This window comes from Bison bison, unplaced genomic scaffold, assembly GCF_000754665.1.
Source record: "Bison bison bison isolate TAMUID 2011002044 unplaced genomic scaffold, Bison_UMD1.0 scf7180017864035, whole genome shotgun sequence".
NCBI classification, from domain to species: domain Eukaryota; kingdom Metazoa; phylum Chordata; class Mammalia; order Artiodactyla; family Bovidae; genus Bison; species Bison bison.
The window spans coordinates 2,874,603-2,900,005 of record NW_011494607.1 but is presented as its reverse complement, the minus strand read 5'-3'; the positions used below and the strand labels follow the sequence as shown (position 1 = coordinate 2,900,005).

Genomic DNA, 25,403 nt, shown 5'->3' with positions numbered 1-25,403 from the left:
AATCAAATTGTCCTTTGAGACCAAGGCTGAAAAATCATTATCAACAAAGACACACCCTGGCACACTAGAAAGGAACTAGAATTTACCTCTAGGAAATCCAACGCAATCCTAGCTAGCAACATGACCTTAAATAAGTCAATTATCCTTTCTCAGTCCTCATCTCTAAAATAAAAGTAGTCCTACTTTTCTTAATGACCTTTCAATGCTACTAAGCAGATAACTTTTTTAAGTCGTCAAACTGCCTTCAAAATACAAAGCACAATGTAAATATTACACTGTCTTTATGGCAAACCCAGTCCCTTTTCAAAGAGGTTCTTTAATTCACAAGGGGCACAAAATACAAGACTCTCTGAAACATTACAAGCTATATATCTAAATAGCAATGGAAGCAATACAGATAACGAGGAGAAATGAAGTGGCAAAGCACAGCCCTCATGGTGGAAGTGAGCATAAAGTTGGGTCTAAAAGCAAAAACAGAACTTAGACAAGAGAAAGGAAAAATCAAAGGCATTTTAGAAGATATATATTTTGGGCTTCCCTAGTAGCTCAGCTGCTAAAGAATCCGCCTGAAATGTGCGAGACCTGAGTTCAATCCCTGGGAAGATCTGGTGAAGGAAATGGCTACCCACTCCAGTATTCTTGCCTGGAGACAGCTACCCACTCCAGTATGCTGGCCTGGAGAATTCCATGGGTTGTACAGTCTATGGAGTCACAAAGAGTCAGACACAACTGAGTGACTTTCACTTTCACATATAATATACAATGTCATCCCAGGCGGCACTAGTGGTAAAGATCCCGGCTGCCAATTCAGGAGACATAGAGACGCCAGTTTGACCCCTGCGCTAGGAAGAGCAGGTTTGATCCCTGAGTTGGGAAGATCCCCTAGAGAAGAAAATGTCAACCCACTCCAGTATTCTTGCCTGGAGAATCCCATGGACAGAAGAGCCTGGAGGGCTATAGTCCATAGGATTGCAGAAAGTTGGACATGACTGAAGCTATCTAGCATGATAATATATAACACATATTTATATATATAACATATAATTATAAATAAGCATATATGTAATATTATATGTAAGGTATACATATTCTATATAGGTATTTATTATACATATTAAGATATAGATAAGCATTATATATATATGTGTGTGTGTATATATATATAATGTTTAAATTCACACAAAGTGCCCAAATTGACCAAAGAACAACTAAAGCATGTTTCAGACTAAAGCAGAAGGTGTGTGTAAAAAATAATTAGTAGAGAGATTGAAGTAATTGCCTGAGGCTAAATTATGAAGCCCCTCAAATGAAGGCTAAACATTTTGACTTTAAAGGAAACACTGACAAAATCTGAGAAGGTCAATATCACTGAAATAGCATCTGTCCAAATGTAATTGATTTATAACAGAATTTAAGGCAAGGGAAAACAGTCAGGGAACCATTATCAAGATGATATGCAAGCAGGGCTGTGACTAGAGAGCAAGCAGTGAAAAAGACTAAAGAAGAATATAAATCTGGTAGATGTACAAGATAAGACCAAAAATGAGTAAACAGAATCCCTTGACAAAAATCTTCTAAAAGTGTTCAAACTGTTTCTTGGATGGCAGAGCTCCACAGAACTAAAATTAGATGCATCTCATTCTAGAAGAGGTCTCCTTTGACCACTGCTCCGACTGTCCCCTCATCCATGTCACCCTCTGCACAGAAGTTGAGGCAGTTAGATGGCATTATCAACTCAATGGACATGAACTTGAGCAAATTCTGGGAGACAGCGAAGGTCAGGGAAGCCTAGCCTGCTGCAGTCCATGGGGTCGCAAAGAGTTGGATACAACTTAGTGACTGAACAGTAACAACCACCTGTCCTCTGTTCAACGACGATGCCAATCTCCCCAAATTTAGGGCCTTTATTTGCTGCTTGCTCTGTTTTTGCACCATTTCCCTGGTCTTTGCAAGCCTGGGTCCCTTCTGCCATTCAAATCTCCAGGTGAAACTCACTTTCTCCAATGGTTCTTCCTGAACTACCTACTCCAAGATGTTTTCTAGAACTCCAGCTCTCACATTATCTTCTCGGCACTTACTCCATTTGACATTTTGCTCATTTACTTATTCATCTCTTTTCCTCCCTCCCACCACTAGAGTAGAATTCCTGGGCGAACAGGAACCTTGACACTTATTCAGAACTATATATTCCCAGCAGCCAGAACAGTGCTTGGCAGAGACTAGATTGCTTGATAGATACTTGTGGAAGAGATAAATTAATGAGTCATTCACAGTGACCTACAGAGAGAAAGACAATGTTGTTGTTGCTATTCTGGGACACTTACCTTCCTCAGGGTTAGATATTCCACTTCCCTAACATGCTGTAAGAGAATCCCAAATCTTTCCAATTCCATCTTTGTCTCTGCTGGTTTTAGTTGGTGTCTTTCATTTGTAAATAAGAGCTTTAAAAAGAATACTTTGAGGCTTTCATTACCTCATAAAACAGATGCATAATTAGTAGACTAGCTATTGCCCCATATCTTAGCAACTAAAATTCAAAAGATCACACAAAATAGTCACTCAGTGAACAAGAACCTAATGATCAATTGACCTGGGATTGAACAAAGACTGAAAAACTTCTAGTTTAAAACTTTACCCAATATATAAAATGCCTTCACCTTTATTCTCTACTGAGATTAAAAAAAAAAAGAGAGAGAGAGAGAGACCCCATCTCCTTCTAATTCTCATGCATCATGTCACAATATTTAACATTATAGACATACTCAAAAAATAGTTACTTGTTTAAGTGTTTAATGTTTTGCTTACAACCTGTCCCCTCCCCAAAACAAGGCGGTAGATAACAAGAGAGAAAAACATAAAATAAAATGAACAGCAACCAAAACAAAACAGGGTAGAAATTCACTCCAGTACTTATGGACCTAAACTGGCTTCACCTCTTCATATGTTTAACTAGTCAAAGTTCACAGCCAAACCAAAAGTGTCTTAATAAATATTAACCCAGAGAATCGCTGTATCTATTTCCAAGTATTATATTTGTGCTGTTGATGAAAAACTCCAGGATCTAAAGATGTTTAAGTTTGAACCAATCTTTGATGAATTTTCAACTCTTTGATAGAATTTTCAACTCTTTATTACTTTATTGAATCATTACCTGGTATAAATTTATGACTATACATCTTATTTTTAAACATAAAATGAGAATTGATTTACTGCTTTGAGAAACCTGAGAAGAATGATTTTTTAAAAAATCATTCAAAGAATATTAGGAATCTAAATCTCATCAGGGAATTCCAGTGGTGTGTGCAATGGTTATTTATATAACTAAATGCAGAAATAACATGTAGTAGCTAGTTTTATAATGACAGCTTTAAAAATTCCTTTTGAAAATCAAGACAGCTAAAATAAACCACAAATTGTCTATGAGATTACATAAGTGGATGTTTTAATTTACAAAGTCCAAAGTTTATTTTCCTTTAATTTCCCACTTGTATTACTAACAACAGAATAATTATTCTATACATTATCAAAAGGAATGGTAAAATAGATAGAAATTACAAATATGTCTGACATTTCCTTTGTATTTTCTACCAACTACATTCATTCAGTTGAAAAGCTTATACTAAAAGACATAATTACAACCCTTCCTTTTTCCATTATGTGCTAAGAATGGAAACTGAAATCACCACAGTAAAAAAATGAAATTTTAGATAAAAACATACTGTCACCCAATTTAGTTTTGTTTTTCCCTTGATGAGGCAATATTTTGTTACATACCACATGCAGTCTAAAATAAAGAAAAATCAGTCTTTGACAAGAAAATGGACAGAGGAAGCACAGAAATTAAAGTTGTACAGAAACTCGAAAGCCTATGGAAACAACCACCAATTCTAATTAACCATCAAAGTAAGCAGACAATATACCTGAGGAGGAACTGATTTTAACCTGTTATCTATAATTTTCTTACTGATATGATATTGTAATTCTAAATGGTATAGCATTGTCAGATTAAATGGATTAGAAGGAAATGATTCTTGTATCTTGTATTTTTGTGTTTGCCTAGGGATTCTGTCCCAGTTCAGTTCAGTCGCTCAGTTGTGTCCGACTCTTTTGCATCCCAGCACTGCAGCACGCTGGGCCTCCCTGTCCATCACCAATTCCCGGAGTTTACTCAAACTCATGTCCATTGAGTTGGTGATGCCATCCAACCATCTCATCCTCTGGAGTCCAATTCTCCTCACACCTTCAATCATCCTCAGCATCAGGGTCTTTTCTAATGAGTCAGTTCTTTGCATCAGGTGGCCAAAGTACTGGAGTTTCAGCTTCAGCATCAGTCCTTCCAATGAATACCCAGGACTGATCTCCTTTAGGATGGACTGGTTGGATCTCCTTGCAGTCCAAGGGACTCTCAAGAGTCTTCTCCAACACCACAGTTCAAAAGCATCAAATCTTGAGTGCTCAGTTTTCTTCATAGTCCAACTCTCACATCCATACATGACTACTGGAAAAACCATAGCTTTGACTAGACAGACCTTTGTTGGCAAAGTAACATCTCTCCTTTTTAATATGCTGTTTGGATTGGTCATAACTTTTCTTCCAAGGAGCAAGCATCTTTTAATTTCATGGCTGCATTCACCATCTGCAGTGATCTTGGAGCCCCCAAAAATAAAATGTGTCACTGTTTCCCCATCTGTTTGCCAGAAAGTGATGGAACCAGATATCATGCTCTTAGTTTTCTGAATGTCAAGTTTTAAGCCTACTCTTTTCACTCCCCTCTTTCACTTTCATCAAGAGGCTCTTTAGTTCTTCTTCGCTTTCTGCCATAAGGGTGGTATCATCTGCATATCTGAGGTTATTGATATTTCTCCTGGCAACTTTCATTCTAGCTTGTGCTTCATCCAGCCCAGTGTTTCTCATGATACTGAGAACACTGCATATAAGTTAAATAAGCAGGGTGACAATATATAGCCTTGACTTTCTCCTTTTCCTATTTAGAACGAGTCTGTTGTTCCATATCCAGCTCTAACTGTTGCTTCCTGACCTGCATACAGATTTCTCAAGAGGCAGGTCAGGTGGTCTGGTATTCCCATCTCTTCAAAAATTTTCCACAGTTTGATGTGATCCACAGAGTCAAAGGCTTTGGTATAGTCAATAAAGCAGAAATAGATGTTTTTCTGGAACTCTCTTGTTTTCTTGATGATCCAGTGGATGTTGGAAATTTGATCTCTGGCTTCTCTGCCTTTTCTAAAACCAGCTTGAACATCTGGAAGTTCACGGTTCACGTATTGCTGAAGCCTGGCTTGGAGAATTTTGAGCACTACTTTACCAGCCCATGCAGCTCCTGCTGCCTGTGAGATGAGTGCAATTGTGCAGTAGTTTGGGCATTCTTTGGCATTGCCTTTCTTTGGGACTGGAATGAAAACTGACCTTTTCCAGTCCTGTGGCCACTGCTGAGCTTTCCAAATTTGCTGGCATATTGAGTGCAGCACTTTCACAGCATCATCTTTTAGGATTTGAAATAGCTCAACTGGAATTCCATCACCTCCACTAGCTTTGTTCGTAGTGATGCTTCCTAAGACCACTTGACTTCACATTCCAGGATGTCTGGCTATAGGTGACTGATTACACCATCGTGGTGATCTGGGTCATGAAGGTCTTTTTTGTACAGTTCTTTTGTATATTCTTGCCACCTCTTCTTAGTATCTTCTGCTTCTGTTGGGTCCATACCACTTCTGTCCTTTACTGTGCCCATCTTTGCATGAAATGTTCCCTTGGTATCTCTAATTTTCTTGAAGAGATCTCTGTCTTTCCCATTCTACTGTTTTCCTCTATTTCTTTGCATTGATCAGTGAGGAAGGCTTTCTTATCTCTCCTTGCCATTCTTTGGAACTCTGGATTCAAATGGGTGTATCTTTCCTTTTCTCCTTTGCCTTTCACTTCCCTTCTTTTCTCAACTATTTGTAAGGCCTCCTCAGACAACCATTTTGCCTTTCTGCATTTCTTTTTCTTGGGGATGATCTTGATCACTGCTTCCTAAACAATGTCACGAATCTCCGTCCTTAGTTCTTCAGGCATTCTATCAGATCTAATCCCTTGAATCAATTTCTCACTTCCACTGTATAATCGTAAAAGATTTGACTTAGGTCATACCTGAATGATCTAGTGTTTTTCCCTACTTTCTTCAATTTAAGTCTGAATTTGGCAATAAGGAGTTCATGATCTGAGCCATAGTCAGCTCCAGGTCTTGTTTTTGCTGACTGTGTAGAGCTTCTCCATCTTTGGCTGCAAAGAATATAATCAATTTCCCCCAGTAGGATATATACTTTGTTCATCTTGGTAAATGAAGATCAGCCCATTTGTGGGTGCTCAGTTGCCAACTCTTTGTGACCCTATCAACAGCAGCCCACCAGGCTCCTCTGTCCATGGGATTCTCCAGGCAAGAATATTGGAGTGGATGGATAAAGAGGCATGGAAAACAAGGAATCAGAACTGCATTAATCTGGAATCAACAAGCTGAGCTGAACACAAGTGAGTGAGCAAGAGAAATATGGGCATCTATTCCACTCTTTGGAACATCTGTCTTCCTCAGTCCCCTTGGATGAAATAAACTCCTAAGAAAAGTCATCAACTGAACAATACTGCCTAATTCTGCTTACTGCTCATTATTTTTCCAATCTGTTAAATGGGAAGTGCATTAATTCATGGAGATATTTCTCAAAAAATTAGTGAAGAGATACTTGGCAGTTCCTGTTATACTAAATGAAAACAAGTATAATATAGTAGAATAACAAGAGACTTCTGTCATATACTTGCAATAGTAATTGTGTTACTAGGACTCTTTTCTTAATTTGTTTACACACTGTAACTTTCATCAATGAATCAAAGCAAACAGAGTCCAAAGGGAAAGTAAAGCAGGTGTTTTATAATAAAGGCAAATCACTGACACAACCAGAGAGAAGTCACCCTGGCAGGATGATAATTTTAAAGAAAAACAATGACAATAATAATGTGGAAGTTTTGTCAAATCTATTGGGAGTACTTTCAGTGAAACAAACAGGGAGTCACTAAGAGTAAAAATGAGCAGCAGAAAGCTGTTTTGTTAACAGCCCATCAAACAGAAGGTATGGTGCTACTGTAAAAATGAGCCAGAATGCCCATGTTAGGCAAATACTGTTACCAGAACTTAAACAAGCCTAGTTATGATTAACTTCAGATGTCACTGATATGGCTGAAGTCTAAATTTTTTAAAACAAAATTGAACTAGTAAAGAGGAAAAGGGGAATAATTTTGACCACTTCATAATCAGCAACTGAGTCCATGCTCATGAAGATAATAAACATTCACTTAACACTTGATCAAGTATTAAAATAAGGTAAAGGTGACATATATGGAAGTATCCAGCTCAGTGTTTTATACATAGTAGAATCTCAACAAATTATCCTGCCTTCCTTTCTTTCTATTCCTTTCAATCATTGATTCATTCTATCATAGTCCTATTTACATTTTCAGGTATATAGCTTTGTCTTCTCTCTGCAACTGGACTGAAAAATATTAACTGCTTCATTCATAGATAGATACAAATACTTTTAATTTTGCCATATATCTCACTTGTGCTATCTACAAACAATGTGTTGAGAGGTGGGAGTGTCTGAAAGTTCAAGAAAGATATGACATGATATAATAGGATGTCTTAAACTGCATGAGAGAATACTCAACTAAAAATTGCTATAATACTATTTTTATTGCTCTTGTTGTTGTCTGAGAGTAGGACCCTGGATCCTTCCATACTTTCTTCTGCTACCCTCAATTTGTTATCTTCTTTCTCTGAGTTACAAAATAAATACAGTTGGGCCAAGTGTCATGTTTTCATGCAACAACATGGATCTCTTTTTAATCAGAGAATAACATCTTTCCCAGAAGTCTCCCAGCTGACTTTCCATCTTAACTCATTGGCTAGTGCTGTGCCACTCCTATCTGCAAAGTAAGTTGGGGAAAGTGAGTAGAATGACTACTGAACAGAAAAATTCATAATATCTGCAATACTGTCATATAAAATAATGAGCCAGAGTCACTTATAATGGCTGTAAATGACGACATTACACCTATAAGATATACCTAGTGTTATGGACTGAATTGTGTCCCCTACAACACCTCACCAAATTCATATGCTGAAATCCTAACTGCCAATGTGATTGTATTTGGAGACTGTGCCTTTAGGGGGTAATTAAGAACCCAGGTAGTGCTAGTGGTAGAGAACCTGCCTCCAATGCAGGAGGCATCTGAGGTTCGATCCTTGGGTGGGGAAGATCCCCTTGAGAAGGGCGTGGCAAACCCACTCTACTATTCTTGCCTGGAGAATCCCATGGACAAAGGAGCCTGGAAGGCTATCGTCCATAGGGTCGCAAGAGTAGGACATGACTGAAATGACTTAGCACGAGCTCAAAAGAGTGGGACCCTAATCCGATTGGCCTGGTGCCTGTAGGAGAAGAGGACAAGACACCAGAGCACTCTCTCTTTATTATGTGAGGTCACAGGGAGAAGGTAGGCATCTGCAAACCAAGAAGAGAGCTCTCCCCAGGAAACAAATAGACCAGCACTTTGATCTTTGGCCTTCACACCGTAAGAGAAATAAATTTCTGTTGTTTAAGTCACTTGGTCTGTAGTATTTTGTTATGGTGCCTCAAGCAGACTAGGAAAGAAAATCCATCTAGGAAAGAAAAATACTGCTAACCTCCTTTCTTCCGTGGTGCTCTACAAGGTTGGCTAAAGACCAATAAACATTGGAAGCATCCCAAGAGCTATGGCACAGGAGTGCTATCCTCTTTTCCTCATGCTTTGCATGGATGGTTCATGAGCATGCTCTTATTTCAGCCCCTCTCCTTCAAGAGTAATCTTTTAGAGACTTTTTATTTATGTAAACAGTCATTTGGTTTAAGTCCCAATCTTCTTGGATCCAAAGCAGCAGTATCTCTGGAGTGCAACAAACATTCCACTGCCAAAATATCAGTGCAGTACATGTTAACATAAACCTTTAAAATGGAAACAAAAATAAAAGACCCCATGCTTGTCCAGTTCTTACAGTTTTTTGTTTTTTTTTTTTTAAACCAGTGGAAAATGTTAAGAAGAAAATGGCTTGCAAAAGTTTAGTGTTTATTTCTCAGTGAATTAGGGGGTGAGAAAAAAAAGGCACATTCTGCTATATTATCACTTTCCAATTTCAGGCCAAACCCCTGTAGTTTTCATCACGCATCATTTTTGTGATTAATGATGTGCACCCAGTTAATGGAAAACAGCAGATTAGGTTTCCACTAATAGGTTTGGAAGTTATGTCTGTCTGCCTCATTTGGTAACAACCTCACTGTTCAGTAAGAAACTAATGGGTTTAATCCCAAAGCAGAATTTAGTTTTACACATTCAAGACAGGTCAGATTTCCAGAGTGGAGAAAATTATATTCTTAGAGGTGTGCTATTCTTCAGTTCAGATTCAACACTAAGATAATACCTCATGATATTTGGGTTGTTTTTTGTTTTCTTTATTTTTGCTTCTGTTTAGCGAGCAATTTAAAAATTTACAGTACTTACTTAAGGTCGATAAAAATAGGAGGAAATAGCAACTTGTAACCATGGCAAAAAAAATGCATGTAATATGCTACTTTCTGTAATTAGTACACTAAGCTAAAAAGACATCTATTGTTCTGAAGACACAGGTGAGAAATAATTCCTTATGCATTATTGTATCACTGCAACACTTATGTCAGAAATTAATTCACATTTGCTCGTCCTGTTTCACTATAGACAGTGCTGGTTAACCAAAACAGATACGCTAGAAAGCAAACTAATCAAGGAACAGAGAAATCAAGAGGCAAGAATTCTAGTTCCATTTCTGTCTCAAATTACTTTGGAAACAATTCTTTTGTTTTCATTTTTCCCACCTCATTTTATATCTATCCCTCTTAAGTCATTTAATAATTGCTATTAAATATATATTGTTTCAAAGTTTTATCTACGCATATCTCACATGCCCATCTGGACGAGGCTCCTTAAAGGCAGACCCCACCTCTGATTAACATTTTTATCTTTACATTTATTTATCTTTACATTTTTAAAGGGCCAAGCTAGACTGTAAGCCTCAGGAAAAGAGGGATTTTACCCGTGTATCTCCAGAAGTTAGCATGATGTGTTAATAATGTGTAAAAAAATTAGACATTTTAATAAATTAAAAACCAGAAAAAAAGAGAGTGGGGTGGAGAGAGGAGGTGTAACACAAAGGACTTTTCAGGCAGTGAAAATACTCTGATTCTATAATGATGAATACATGTCATTATATATTTGTCTAAAGTCTTAGAATATATAACACCAAGAGTGAATTCTAACATTAACTATAGACTTCGAGTGATTGTGCTGTGCTGTACTATGTCGCTTCAGTCATGTCTGACCCTTTGAGACCCTATGGACTGTAGCTCCTCTGTCCATGGGATTCTCCAGGCAAGAATACTGGAATAGATTGCCGTGCCCTCCTCCAGGAGATCTTCCGAACCCAGGGATTGAACCTGAGTCTTTTATGTTTCCTGCATTGGCAGGCAGGTTCTTTCCTTCTAGCGTCACTGGGGAAGGCCCTTGAGTGACTATGATGTGTCAATACAGGTTCATCTATCATAACCAACACAGGTTCATCAATCACACCTCTCTTGTAGGAGTTGATAATGGGGGAGGCTATGCATGTGTGGGAACCAGGGATACATAAGGATGTCTCTATACCTTCCTCTCAAATTGACTATGAACCTAAATCTGCTATTTAAAAAATATACAGTATGTTTCACAATTAAAGAAAAATGCTGAGCAGTTATTAAATCCAATAGAGTTATTTTTTACTTATTCAACATAATGTTAACCTAATTTATGATAAACACCCACTGTAAGAGTAGTTTACTAGTATAAACACCTACGATAGAGTGTTCTAAACACTCTGTATGTATTAACTCATTTAATACTTAGAAAACCCAGTGAGACAGGTACTGTTGTGATCCTCATGTTTCAGATGAGGAAACTACAGTAAAAGAGATTAAAGAACAGCCCCAAGGCTGTACATCTGCTAAATAGTAGAGTCAAGATTCGCCTAGGAAGTGCTGGCCCCAGAGTCCATGGGCCCTTATCCTAATCTTCCAGATAACCAAAATTCATTATTCAAAGAATCACTTTTGCCTTTATTTCACAATTTCATGTACTTTTTTTCAAATCTGAGGTTTCTTGAGGTTGAAAACTAGTAATCAAATTACCACATCAATCTTCTCTTTAGGCATCTGATAAGATGGAATCTGTGGGAAGGGAAAACCATACCAAAGATATATTGTATCTTTTTCAGATATTTAGTTCAACAGAAAAATGGAAAAGAGAAGGACTGGCTTGTAAGGAGAATTTGTTTTCACTTCCAGGATTGTGATTTTTATACAAAGGTTATCCCATACTATTAATAATTAAAAGTAGTAGTATTCTCAGCCTATTTTTGATTGCTTCTGTTGTTATTATTAAAGTTGGGTGAAAAGGGGTTGTACAAGATGGGTGGTCAGATACAGAATGGTTCAAGCAAAGAAAGATAGGCGTCTTCACCAGACAAACAAAAGAAAAGGCAGTTAGAAAAATGAGAAAGTTAAAACAAACAAACAAAAAAGGTTAAAGAAGTCCAGAGAGTGTAAGATCTCCGGAGAAGAGAAGTTGAGAAAATTGTGGAACCAAGGAGATCAATTTCTAAGAATATCACAATTCTACTTAACCTAGAGTCTGGAAAAATTAAAAATAAATGGTATTTTTTTAAGAATAAAGAGTAGATTTGTAAAATGGCACATTGCAATGGCTATATTTTAATTTTAAAAATACATAAAGTTTCTGCATTAAACAATAGTCAAAAGTTTTTCATGTTATTTCCTAATAGCAAAAATCCTACATAAATATAGTTGTTTCTAATAACTGATATACAGATACTACTAGTATCTGAATGACAAAAATTGATGAAAACATCAATCAAGTAATTTACTGAGCACTAAACACATGAATAAAAAATATTCTACTCTGTTATTTTCTCTCATTGATTGTTAAGCTTTGCAGGTTAAGGAAAAGGATGTGGAAGTAATCACGTAAGAAATTGCTCAAATTTTAGTCTGCAACAAAGAGACATTTACCCACAGGTTCTATGTATTTAGCAATCATTTTCTCAAAGAGATCCGCAAAAAGATCTCACTGGCCGGGTTGAAACTTGCACAGGTTCCTTTTGCACAGTTTTATTGAAAGTACCGCAGGTAGAAGTAACCTAGGCAGCTCTGTCATGAAAAATGAGACTGAACAAAGAAACATTTATCCAGTTCTTGGTATTATAACTCAACATTAAAAGTAACATTACAGAAATCTGCACCATAAGGAAATGTTATGGGGGGAGGGGCTGGGGGAAGGAGGGATGGACTGGGAGTTTGGAATTAGCAAATGCAAACTATTACAAATAGAATGGATAAACAACAAGGTCCTACTGTGGAACTATGTTCAGTAAAGTGTGACAAACCATGATGGAAATGAATATTAAAAAGATAAATATATATGTATAACTGAATCATTTTGCTGTACAGCAGAAATTAACATAACATTGTAAATCAACTATATTTCAATTAAAAATAACGAAATAAAATAGAAATTACAAGTTGGTAAAAAAAAAAAAAGAGAGAGAGAAAGAAAATGTTATATCAATGATTCAAAGATAGATCTTACCAAAAAATAGGAGAAAGCATAATGTATTCTATTTCTAAGTTACAAAAGATCAGCAGTATGATACCACAGATACATTATTTGTTGAATTTACCAAAATCTACCTCTATGGGTTTTTATTTCCAAAGATATAACTAACAGTTTCATTCTTTTGAACTGTCTATGCAGGTAGCAAACAAAAATCAGGGTTGAATATAAGCAACTGGACTCTAGAATCCAAATTTTTAATATTTCTGCTAGATTTGTTATCTGAGCTTTAACTTATTTTAAGGAGGCTGAATTCATTGGCAGCTATATTTTGCTGAATCAGAGCTTTTTCTTTTCAATGTTGTGTTAAGCTCTAGTAACAGATTATAAAGAAATTAGTATAAAAACAATGTGCTGTGAGGTTGACCCAGCAATGACAGCCATCAGCCCACTGTTGTCAGAGATGAGCCCATTAATCTTGCTTCAGTGCTCTTAGCATTAGTTTTACACAGCTCCATCCACTCACCTACCACATACGCAGCCCTCCCAGAGCTGTGCGCCCTGAAGAAGCAAATGGCTCTCCAGGATTGCTGAGAAACATCCTTCTGCTCAGGAATAATGGAATCAACTAGCACCTAATAAGAATCCACTGAAATCTTCATAGACACATAACCCTAAATGGAGAACCTTACCTTTAGAACTATAACTATGAAGTAAGAGACTTTTAATAAAACAAACAAACAAAAAATCAATTCAAAAACAAAGCGATTAAAACAATGGATTGATTCCCTCACCCCTCTTCCCAGGAATAAAGAAAAGCTTAATATGCTTTTTTTAAAAGCAGAAATAAAACTGTTATTACCTTATAAATTATTCACTGATGTTAATAAAAATACACTTTTACATAACCCATCTCTGTTAAGCTCTATAATAAGATACAAATAGGCAAACCTTTTAAAAGTTTAAATTCCAAGTTCTAGCACAGAAGTGAATTTTCAGGAGAGGTAACTTTCTGTTACCAGGTACTGAACCTCACATGAAGATTACTTAACAACTTTCCAAACTGGTAAATGGACTGTTTTGGTTAAACCATATAAACAGTCACACAACTCACAATGTAGGTACTGACACTATTCATTGTCCAGTTTACTCATAATTACATCAAGCATTTGTGGGGAGTGGAATCCAAAGGCCACGTTTGGTTGGTCCAACATATGGACCACGTTTTTTGTTGATTGTTTTTTTTTAATGGTTGGGCTGGAAAAGCCCTGATAGGTCATGTACAGAGAGACTTTCGAGTCATAATGAGTAATTAGACAGTCAAGTGGCAATGGGATAGAATGAAGCAGTCACTTAGTCACTAGAATGAAGACTCTAAACTCTTACTGAAATCCTTTAGTTTTACCTTGAAGCCAGAACTCAAATTCTTGGTGAGGTTTTGTTTGCTTTTAACTTTATGTAACTGACAAAATACTTTAAAATTATTGAAGATGCCTCTCCTTAGATAACACATTTCATGAAGCCCTATTTCATGTTTATTTTTTGAATATTATTTTCAGGAAGTTATTGAACCAATCTGGTCTGAATATTATGCTCAACTCAATAAGACTATTTCTTCCAGAACAGAGATACAGAAATACGTCTATCAGTAAGCAGCTCTTCACCAAACAACCAACAAATTTTGTACCTAAACTACCTTTTGCCATATGTTGAAATATCTTCTGTACTTTGAAGATTTTGTGCCAATGTATTTAAACATTTTCTCCAGAACAGTGGTGGAGGAGGACTAAAGAAATCATCTCTCATCCCTATGAAGCTAGTATTTACCTCTAAATATTATATACACAGTGAGATCCAAGGACATCAAATCATGAACTAGAAAAGAACAGATGATTACCTGATATTCATTGGGCCAAAAGGTGCTCACTGCTAGCTCAGCCCGAAGCCAATCTCTACCCGTGAATCCAGTCACATTCCAAATTGGATTGGCAAGAGGTCCTTTATTCACCCTAACCAATATGTTCAAAGTGCCAGGATTCAGCCCTTTCTGGCTGTATAACAGGTAACTGAAGTCAATACAATGAGTGTCGTTCTCCTTCATTGTAGGCAGCTGGAGTCTGGCTTTTTCTCCAGGGTCATGATCTGAAGAGTCCACTATCATATAGGAACCTGAAATGACATCACATAAAATAAGACCAAATAGATATATAAGCAAAAGGGAAAATATAATAACAGAAATAAAGCTAAAAATGATACCAATGTATTCTGAGTATTAAATTTAATTTAAAAAGACTATGTCTTCCAGAACAGAGATATAGAAAGATATCAAACAAGTGAATAGATGAACTGAATTCATAGGGGGTAACAGACATTGTTCAAAGTACATAACATGTACAAATTAATTTACTCTCCACAATAATCAGTTATTCTTATTTTACAGATTAGGAAACTGAGGCACAATTAGTAACTTAAAGTCAAACAGATCATGCAGAGCCGGGTTCAATCCAGATTCCCACCCTAAATTATCTCTACTCTTGCTAAACAAAGGTCTTTTAGCAAACAATCAAAGAAATGTATTATTGGCCTGATTTACAGAGGGAGTGTATTATTCTTTCCCCATTCATAATTTTAACTCAGAGAGGGGCTACTAGTACAGATCAGAATCAATTTCTGATCTCAGATTCCAGGATCATCGTGTAAGCAAGTTGTGTGACCTTTTGCAATGTACTAAGAATTCTGGACTTGCTCAAGGAATAAGGATACTTTGCAGTGTAAGTGTGAGGACTGAAGTGTAAAAATGCCAAAATTTCTAGAACTGAGAATCTGACACAAAGCAGATTCACCTACTTGGAGCCTCTGCCACTAAGTTGACAGCTAATCACCACTTATATTGTCCTTGAATCTGCAATAGTCTCTATGGTCTTATAGAGCTTCCAGATACCTGGTTTGAAATCACTAATCTACTCCACTACCTTTGGCTTAATGAATATTCATTTGGAAATCTAACAGGAGGAGGAAAAGAACATAAAGAATCTCAACCTCCCAGTTCCTCATACTTCCACCCTCAAACACACACTCTTTGTGTGGCAAGCAAAGTCATACAGAGCTAAGTGTAAAAATGGGATTTGAACATTAACTGCTGATATTAGTCCAAGGAGCTTTAAAAAAAAACAACAACCAGTTTTTCTCATGTCCCTGTGGATGTTAACAAAGTCATATATTACAAAAATGTAAATATTTACATTTCAAGTAATGATACCCATTTATCACACTTAAGGTAGAACACAAATTTTATTGTAAAATATTTTTCCCTAGGGTGTAATTTTAACACTCCCCGCCAAAATGTATTACATGTAGTGTTACAGAACCCACAAGGGTTACACTTTGACTTCTCTTCTTGACAAACCTGAGGAATTAATCAACCCTCTGTGTCTCCTCCTTAAAACATAGTAACTGTTTCCATGGCACACTAACCACTCATTGACTACCCGTCAACCCAGTTCAATTAACCCTCAATTTACAAGTTCAAATCATAGCACATAGGAGGGCTTCAACTATTTACGAAACCAGAATTTCAAGATTTCAAGTCTGACCAATTCCTGGTCAATGGGTATTATATGGTTCAGAACTTTTGTGAAGATTTCAAGTGATAACACTGTTAGTTATTTAAGCCAAGGACAGAATAAGCTTACTATAGTGATCATCATTGACATTACTTTCCCTTAATTTTTCTCAGTTCTCTTTTCTTGTAACCCCCCGCTCCCGATTTTCACAGATTGCACATTCATAGAATAAACTATCCTTGTATGTTTTGAAGAAATTTTGTCCTTTTCTTTCAAATAAGATATTCTGGATCCCAAACCAATTTATAGAAGCAGGATGCTTCTGTTCTTGGTTATACTCACATTCTACAGTCCATGGCTGAACTACAAAGATGTCTTTCAGATTCACCACAGCAGAACAGATCAATTATGGCTTTTAAGAAGGACCAGATCTGAGATCTTAGATAAGCGACTTAGTGTTATTGGGCCTCAGCTTCTTCACAAACGTTGTGACCTATTTCTCCATGGCTATCAGTATTTTTTCAATGACACATTATGGCATTAGTGGATTTAAATTATTTTTACAACTCTGCATCAATTATGACTTCTGTCAATTTTCAAATAGTGCTCTCTAAATGACTTATAGGCTTTCAAATAATTATTTTCTTCCATTATGAAATAAACTTTGAAATAAAATATTTTGTCTCACATTTTATTTATATACTATGATATTTACCATTAAGACCATTTAGCCATTTTCAGCCAGTTGCACTTTTAAGCTACAATAATTTTCTTATTAAGAAAATGGGATAAGCAAAGTATATTAATTTGTAGGAATACCAATTTGATCATTAGAAGTCACAAAATAAAACCTTGCCAAATTGTTTCAGCATTTCAAGGACATTCAATGCAGGCTAAATAAAGTTTTACAAGTGTTGATATTTCGTTTTTATAAAATGTTTCTGCTAAATGAACTTCTTTCAATGTAGCCTGACTATTGCTACATTTTCAGAGTGCTATGGAGTATCATGCATTTATTTCACAGTTCCAAAAAGGAGGAAACAAGCAGTAGCATCAAAAAGCCATCTAAATCCTTCTGCCATCTGACTTCCTATTAGTGGCAATTTGCCCTGTAGGCACCATGGAGGTAGCTACCTGTTCGACCCAAGATTCCCTTCCATCATCCCAAACACAGAGAACACTATGTTATTCTTATCAACTTCTAAAAATTACTTCCACAGTCTCCCAGAATAACTGGCTACCAAGACATAGAATCAACAAAGTCTACAGTCTGCACTTCCTCATTCTTCACGTTGTAATTTAAGCATATTTACTATTGTTTAGTTATCAGCTAACTAATCCCTCAGATTTCTAATGAGTTTAGTTCTATTCAGCTGTAATTTAGCTATCTCAAGGCTTAATAATGAAACATCTGTGTGCACGTAGATATAATGTACTAATTTTAATAAACGTGACTTCTTTAGTGTGGCCTTACAAATATTCCTTACAGTCTCTTGAGCAACAGAGTTCTCAAATATATCATTTAAGACAGAGGAAGAAAACATAAATGCTTATAATTAAAACTTTTAAAAAGTATAAGCTTTCTGGAAAGCAAGTTGCCAATGAGAATCAAAAATCTTTCAAAAGTTATATGCCTTCTGCTCTGGCAATTCCAAATCTAGGAAGGTACACTAGATAATCACGTGTATGTACAAAGATAAAGGCTTAAAAAAAAATTCTCATTTTCCTCATTAAAATAAGAGAAAAAAAGTATTTAAAATTCCAATAATAGACAATTTGTAAAATTATGATAAAAGTTTGATGAACACTTATGCAGTCATTAAAAATTATATTATTAAAAACATTTAATGGAAAATACAATATGTTAGGTAAAATAAACAGGTTATAAAATATTATACTCACTTATGAAAATATATATTTATATTAAATAAAAGCATTGGTATAAGTGAGTGGGTGTATTCATATATGAACACATAAACACGTAGATACAATTGAAAGAAACAAAAATGCATACAAAATGTCAACTGTATTATCAGGGCAGAGGGGTGCTGTACTTTGTCTTCTGTTTTATTTTCGTTCACACATATTCACTGAATGTTCTATAGTAGGTGTGCAATCGATTTGTACTTTAAAGAAAGAAAGACTACATGAATGCCATCTTACATGAGGACCATCAAAAGGATAATGATAAATACTTAGGAAATAAACACGGAATTTGTTTTGTTTTGTTTTTTTGCCTTTTAAAAATTAATCCTATTTGTATCCCACAGATTAACAGCTTCTTGGCTTTCAAAAAAAAAATACAAAAACTAGGACCTTCTTATTTACTTCAATTCATTAAAAAGAGAGGCTGCAAGTACTTAGCAGCTTTTATTTAGAAAGCCAAAGAAAACAAATTCCATATTAATAAACACCACAGTCCAAAATCTAGATAAACAAACAATGTCCTACGAATTTTCTGTATTAATGAAAACTTTATCTTTATGCTATACTTCTAGGAAAAAAACATAGTAACAGAGAAAATAAGATTAACTGCTAAGAAAATAATGAATGATAAATAGGTTTCTACACTTCATCCTAAACTTCCTTCATTTATATATATATATATATATATATATATAACTTTCTGAACACTAACAATATTTTCATTGTCAGCTCTTATTCAAAATCCATTGTATTTTCCCTGTAAAGTAAGCAGAGAGAAATTTCCACTTCTCTGCTTAGTACTAACCACGTTCCATGATCTTACCCAAAGTACTACATCTACCTTACCTTTCACTACTTCTCTTCACAAACCAGCTTCACCAACCTGACAGAGCACTCACTGTTCTCCCCACATATCACGCCAGTTTCCTTCTCCAGAATGGGTTCAATCTCTTATAAGAAAGCCTCCCCTCATCTTAGCCCCTAGTCAATTATTACACTATTCTTCTTCAGCCCCAGCCCACCTTGACCTTTCCCTGCCTTTGCTATACAGTTTCAGCCTTTCTTGTTCTATCCCTTAATTATACACTGCCTTTACACAAATCTTAAATAATTTACATAGGAATATGTATATCCTGCAAAAGAGTAATAATATTCTCTTAGAAAGTACATGATTCATTCAAGAGTCAAATCAAAAGAGAAAAGCCATGCAAAAAAATGTAACAGCAAAAGTACAATATAAAGAATTATTAACTATAAGAGGGTGATGTTGTTGATCAGTTGCTCAGTCATATCCGACTCTTTGCGACCCCATGAATTGCAGTATACCAGGTCCTTGTCCTTTAATATCTTCTGGAGTTTGCTCAAACTCATGTCCATTGAGTCGACAATGCCATCCAATCATTTCATCCAAGAGTATAGGGATTTTAAAGGTATAAAGAGAACCCTAAAGGATAACCGCAATACCCAAGGAACAAAAATGTGGAACAGGGAGAGAGACTGCTGAAAATCAGACTCGCTTAGATGTGGTTGCAGCCCCCTGGGTGGTGAAGACTTGGCTGAGTCACTCAGGCTAGAGCTGTTTCACACCTGCCGCCAAGCAGGAAACACTTGCAGGTTTGGGGTGAGCTGTGTGAATGCTGGGGAGAGCCACAGAAAGGTGGTCACCAGGCCAGCACTGGAGCTGTAAGATCTCTGAGACACTGTAAGCACTGGGAAACTTTTAGCCCTGTGGGACCATCAAGAAGAAACTAAAATAGAAATACAGCTCAATCAAGAGTTAAAAGCTCCTTTCCACTGAAATGCCCCCTTGGGGCCCTCTACTGACAAAGCTAACACTGTGCTAGTTTCAAAGGAGAAATGCTTAAAAAGTCAAGCTGCACTCTTACAGAGCAGATAATAAAGGATAGTTTAGCACTGCTCAGCAATGAACTGACACAACATCTGGCAAGGACCTAGCATATAGAAATTCAGTGAATACTAGTTGGTTGGTTAGTTGAATGACTGGATGAATGAGGAGACAAAGAGACTAGCTCTTAAAATATAACTGTTGAGAGTGTGCCAACTCTACTTATATGTGAGATAAATTATCAGAAAACCTCAGAACAACAACAAAAATAAAGCAAACAACTGGAACTGATTTATATTGCTTCCAAACAGAATCATTTGATGAAAAGAGTATATAATATTTGGAAGTACACACTTAACATTTTGATCAGAGTCACTCTTGACTATATATATAAAACCTTCTATTAGAGCAATGGTTCTCAAACATGTTAGTCTTAGGATCACTTTTCCAGTCTTAAAAATATTGAGAATATCAAAGAGCCTTTGTTCCTGTGAATTCTATCAATATTGACCATAGTAGAAATTCAAACTAAGAAATTTCAAAAAAAATTGTCAATTCAGTTAATATTAAAAATAATAAATCCATTATATATTAACCCAAATAAAATATTTTTATGAAAAATTACATTTTGCCCAAAAAATGGTATAAAAGGAGGCATATTTTTGCAAATCTCTTTAATGTATGACTTAACAGAAGATATCTTCTTCATTCAATCTGTTGTAGTATCAAATATCATGTGGCCTCTGAGAAATTATACCATACACTCATGAGAAATGAGAAGAAAAACAGTGTCATTATGACAGTAGTTTTGACCTCACAGATGCTCTGACATGGTCTTGGGGACCCACAGCAGTCCCTGGAGTACATGTGAAGAATCACTATATTTTAACATGCATAATTCTTTTCAACTCCATCCTATAATGAGAACCTTATCAGTGTACATATTTATACTGAATCTACTCATTCAGTTGCTGCATGGTATATAGACGTTCTTTACGAAACAAAAGTCTTTACTGAGATGTTGGATGTCTGGAGAATAAAAATTGAAAAAGTTGAATATTTTTACACCAGTATAAAGGGTGTATTAATCAAGGTTCATGAGAGAAAGAAATAAATACACACACACGCACACACACAAAAAGGTTTATTGGAAAGAACTGGCTCATGTGATTACAGAGGCTGAGAAGAACAGACCCAGGAAGAGCCAACTGTATAGTTCTAGCCCAAGTTCAAAATCTAAGTAATGTTCTATCTTAATAAGAAAAGCATGTTTGTGTGTTCTGAAGATCATTTTGAAGAGTTATCAAAAGCTACCAAAGCACCAACACACTGTGCAAAACAGTTAGTTCTTGGCAGTGAGTGAGGTTTTCTCAGTAGAAACAAAAAACATGCCAGAAACTGTTGATGGGAAAAAACTAAAGACGCTGAACACTAATACAGTTTCGTGCCCAGCCAGCTTCAGAAGCCATAATCAGGACCACAAGAAAGAGAACAGTGACAACCGAAATCACAATTTGGCTCCCAATCCATCAGGGATGACTTTTTTTTTTTCTTTGTTGTTTAAGATTAATATCCCTAAGCATTTATGTTGCCATTACTAAACTGAAGGCAATGTCTTGCTTTTCACAATATTTTTCAGCTTCTCATTTCCTTTCACCAAGCTTCTTCTCCTCATCCCATTTTGCTTCATCTGATTAGGTGGCAACATAATATAGCAAGTTACTAAAACTAAGAACCTAGAAAGCAGGTCGATCTTTCCCTCACTCTCCTCTTGTATGTCACTAACAATCTGTATTGCCTCCAAACTGTCTCCTCAATCCACCCAACATTTCTTCGCCTTAGCTGGTTCACCCAGCTCCCATCATTTCTCAGGAACACAACTAGAATAGACTCCTAACAGGCTTCATGAATTCTATATTAGCAGTCCTACAACAGTTTTCTACAGGCAGCCAGATTTTCCCAAAACAATTCATCTTTTCTCATCTCCACACTGTAGTGAGAATTAAACCCAAACTCTTCACTCTAACCTATCAGCTTCGGTACAACCTGGCCCCTGCCTTCCTCTCTCACATTATCTCCTACCTTCTCTTCCTCAGCCTGCTCCAGCTACAGTGGACTTCTGCTTTTTAAAAATCCAAGTTTACATCTCTTATCAGTGTTTTTACACTGGGTTTTCCTCTGCCTGGAATAATCTCTCCTCAGCTGGCTTATTTTTATCGTTCAGGTCTCAGCTCAAATACCACCTATCAGTGAAGCATTCCCTGGTCTGTTAACAAAGTAGTTCCTTCCAAGATTCCTTCTAACATGCTATTCTTTGTTATTGCCTTCATAGCCCTTGCCATTTACTGAATCCACTTTGTTTATCTGATTGAAAAACTCCACACACACACATTAAAATCATACTTTATCTTGTTCATTCAAAACTCTAGAATAATGTCAGGAGCCTTCAGCACAGAGCGGAAAATTTATGACATCTTGCAACCGCCTATTTGTGCCTTCTGCTCACATGTCTGCAGCACTTCCATAATGCTCTCATACGTAACAAATGTACCGTATCGATCAGAGCACCCCCCCAGCTCTCATGCAGTCTTTTCAAGATCAGAAACCTCTTTTTCCTCCTAGCACTTAACAGAGGAATTCTGCACAGGTAAAGTCTAAGTGGACTCAACTAAAGCAAAAAAAAAAAAAAAAGAAGAAGAAGAAGGGGGAAAAAAGCAAGCAAAAAGATGAAGAATTTCAAAAGTTATAGCAGTACTGTTTTTCCAAAGACAAGAAGGGAGAAAAACAGTAAATCTGAAATAACTTTAAACAATGTTCTTAAAAACAAAACAATGTTTTCAATACTGACATTTCCCTCCAGAGGTCCCATGATTTTGGTAAGGTTGAAGGATGTGCCCTCACTTTTGTTGCAGTCTGTTATTATTTTCTTCAAACATCTAACTTCTATTATTTCATTTTTTTAAACTTTTTACTTTGTATTGATACATAGTCAATTAACAATGTTGTGATAGTTTCAGGTGAACAGTCAAGAGACTCAGCCATACATATACATGTATCCATTCTCCCCAAAATCCCCTTCCTTTCATGGTGCCATATAACATTGAGCAGAGTTCCATGAGCTGTACAGTAGTAGAACCTTGCTGGTTATCCATTTTAAATACAGTACAGTGTACATGTCGATCCCAATATCCCTAACTATTCCTTCCCCCCATTCTATTACTTAAGATAATGCCTTCCACTAAGTTTGTTTCTAAAAGACAGAATGAGGCACACATTTTTAAAAATTACATTTGTCTCCCAAGCTCCAACACAAAAGAACTAAACTTGCAACTTCACAGGATTCTAGTCCAACAACTTTGTGTGTGTGTGTGCTCAGTCGCTCTGTCATGTCCAACTCTTTGTGAAACCAATGGACTGTGCCCAACAGGCTCCTCTGTCCATGGGGATTCTCCAGGCAAGAATACTGGCGTGGGCTGCCATGCCCTCCTGTAGGGGATCCTCCCAGCCCAGTGATCAAACCCAGGTCTCCCATTTTGCAGGCGGATTCTTTACTGTCTGAGCCACCAGGGAAGCTCTGTCTATTTCATTGTCTGAACTTTTTTATCCACATTATGCAGGAATAAAATTTCTCTTAATTCCTGAGTAAGGGCTTTGTGTTTGTTCTAGGTAGCTATCTTACATTTGAAAATAAAATGTATTTTATCTTCAAGAACAGCATCTAACATGTTCATAAAACACAGAATTGTACGAAGATTTCAGATGAAATGAGCACAACATTTCCTTCTTGGGAGACTAGTCACCTCAGGAAGTTTACCTGCTACACATTAAGATCTAGAAACTGGGCCAAACACTGTACTACAGTTTTATATCCTTCCCCTACTACATCTTAGAAAGCAAAAGCATGAACCCAACTAGCCCTTTGACCACCTGAATTTTAATTTTCACCTCTATTATACAGAAAATCTGTGCAATCTACTATTAAAAGTGTGAATTAATTACTACCTACCCGCCCCCCTGCCCCCCTTAAAGGCAGGCAAATTTTACAACCTGCTGTACTTTTCTCATCAGGATTTTTTAGGATGCCAGTTTCCCCTACCCACATAACCCATCTCTTCAACTCTCTAGCTTGGGCAAATAATTAAACCTTTCTCTGTCTCGGTTTCTTTGTCTTGAAATGCCTAAAGCCTTTAGGGTACGCTGTCAGGACCAAATGAGACTGTGTCTATGATGTACTAAACCACACTGATTAGGCAGATCCTTAATAGGTGTTCCTTCAGTCATATTCATTCCTTTCTCTGTTAAATAGTTCAGAGAATCATACTGGAAAATGTATGAAAGAACATTTTCAAAGGTTAAAAATGAGATAATGCTAACGAGTAGTAAACTTAAAAACTTCCAATACAGAGACAGCCAAACCTTTCTCCACCCTTCCCTTCACAACTCTACCTAACCCTTTTTATCCCCTGTGAATCAACCCTCCTTCCCAGCTCTCACCTTCCTATTTCTTTCTAATCCTCCCCTTTCACTCTTATTATCTTTAAAATCTGGTAAATACACACTGGAAACACATATACACACCTAACCTTAGCAACAGTTATAAAAGGATAAATAAGTTTAAGATTTCTTGTACTAAAATTGGGCTTCCCAGGTAGCACAATGGTAGAGAATCTGCCCACCAATGCAGGAGACTCAGGAGACAGGTTCAAATCCTAGGTCAGGAAGATTCCCCTGGAGAAGGGAATGGCAACCCACTCCAATATTCTTGCCTGGAGAATTCCAAGGACAGAGGAGCCTGGCAGGCTGCAGTTCCTGGGGTTGCAAACAGCTGAACACAACTGAGCACGCACCCACACATGTTGGAAGATTTCTCCAATTTCTGAAATTCTGGCACTCCTGCCATGGCTCTCCAAGCTGTGGAGCTTCTGTATTATGTGGTACTGAAATGTTTTGAGAAGTAGCTGCTAAAATGAAAAGCAACTTCAGAGAGAATGAACAGAGTTGCATTTACCCCAAAAGGCAAGAGAGTCTTTATTCTAGAGCCAGTTTTGTCAGCATCACTTTCCTTCTGAAAGGAACTGAGACTAGAAAGAACACTGAAAGGTATGAGAAGGTAGAAGTCTCTGGAAATTGCCTAAGTATCATATTATCAAGTTCAGCCTGTTGTCTGGATATACCTTAATTCTATTAATAATAAAAGACCAGAACTTAAGGTCAGTCCAGAATGAGTGTGCAGTATTTATTTATTTCCATATAAATGGATATTCCCAAAGACAAAGTACTTCCCTCAGTAGTCACTATGTGCCTAAAGGGTACCAAAAATCTATTTAAAAATTTTAATACGCCATATATCAGGA

The 25,403-nt window shown here is 36.6% G+C and overlaps 1 protein-coding gene across 2 annotated transcripts in view; it reads right to left on the bottom strand.

The window, feature by feature from the left end:
• PTPRK (protein tyrosine phosphatase, receptor type, K) overlaps window positions 1-25,403 on the bottom strand; it is a 618,790-nt gene that overhangs the window by 369,600 nt on the left and 223,787 nt on the right. For both annotated transcript variants that reach the window (XM_010834647.1, XM_010834648.1), the window contains exon 3: window positions 14,612-14,883. In XM_010834647.1, coding sequence (XP_010832949.1) covers window positions 14,612-14,883 — 272 coding nt within the window. The remainder of the gene's footprint in view (window positions 1-14,611; window positions 14,884-25,403) is intronic.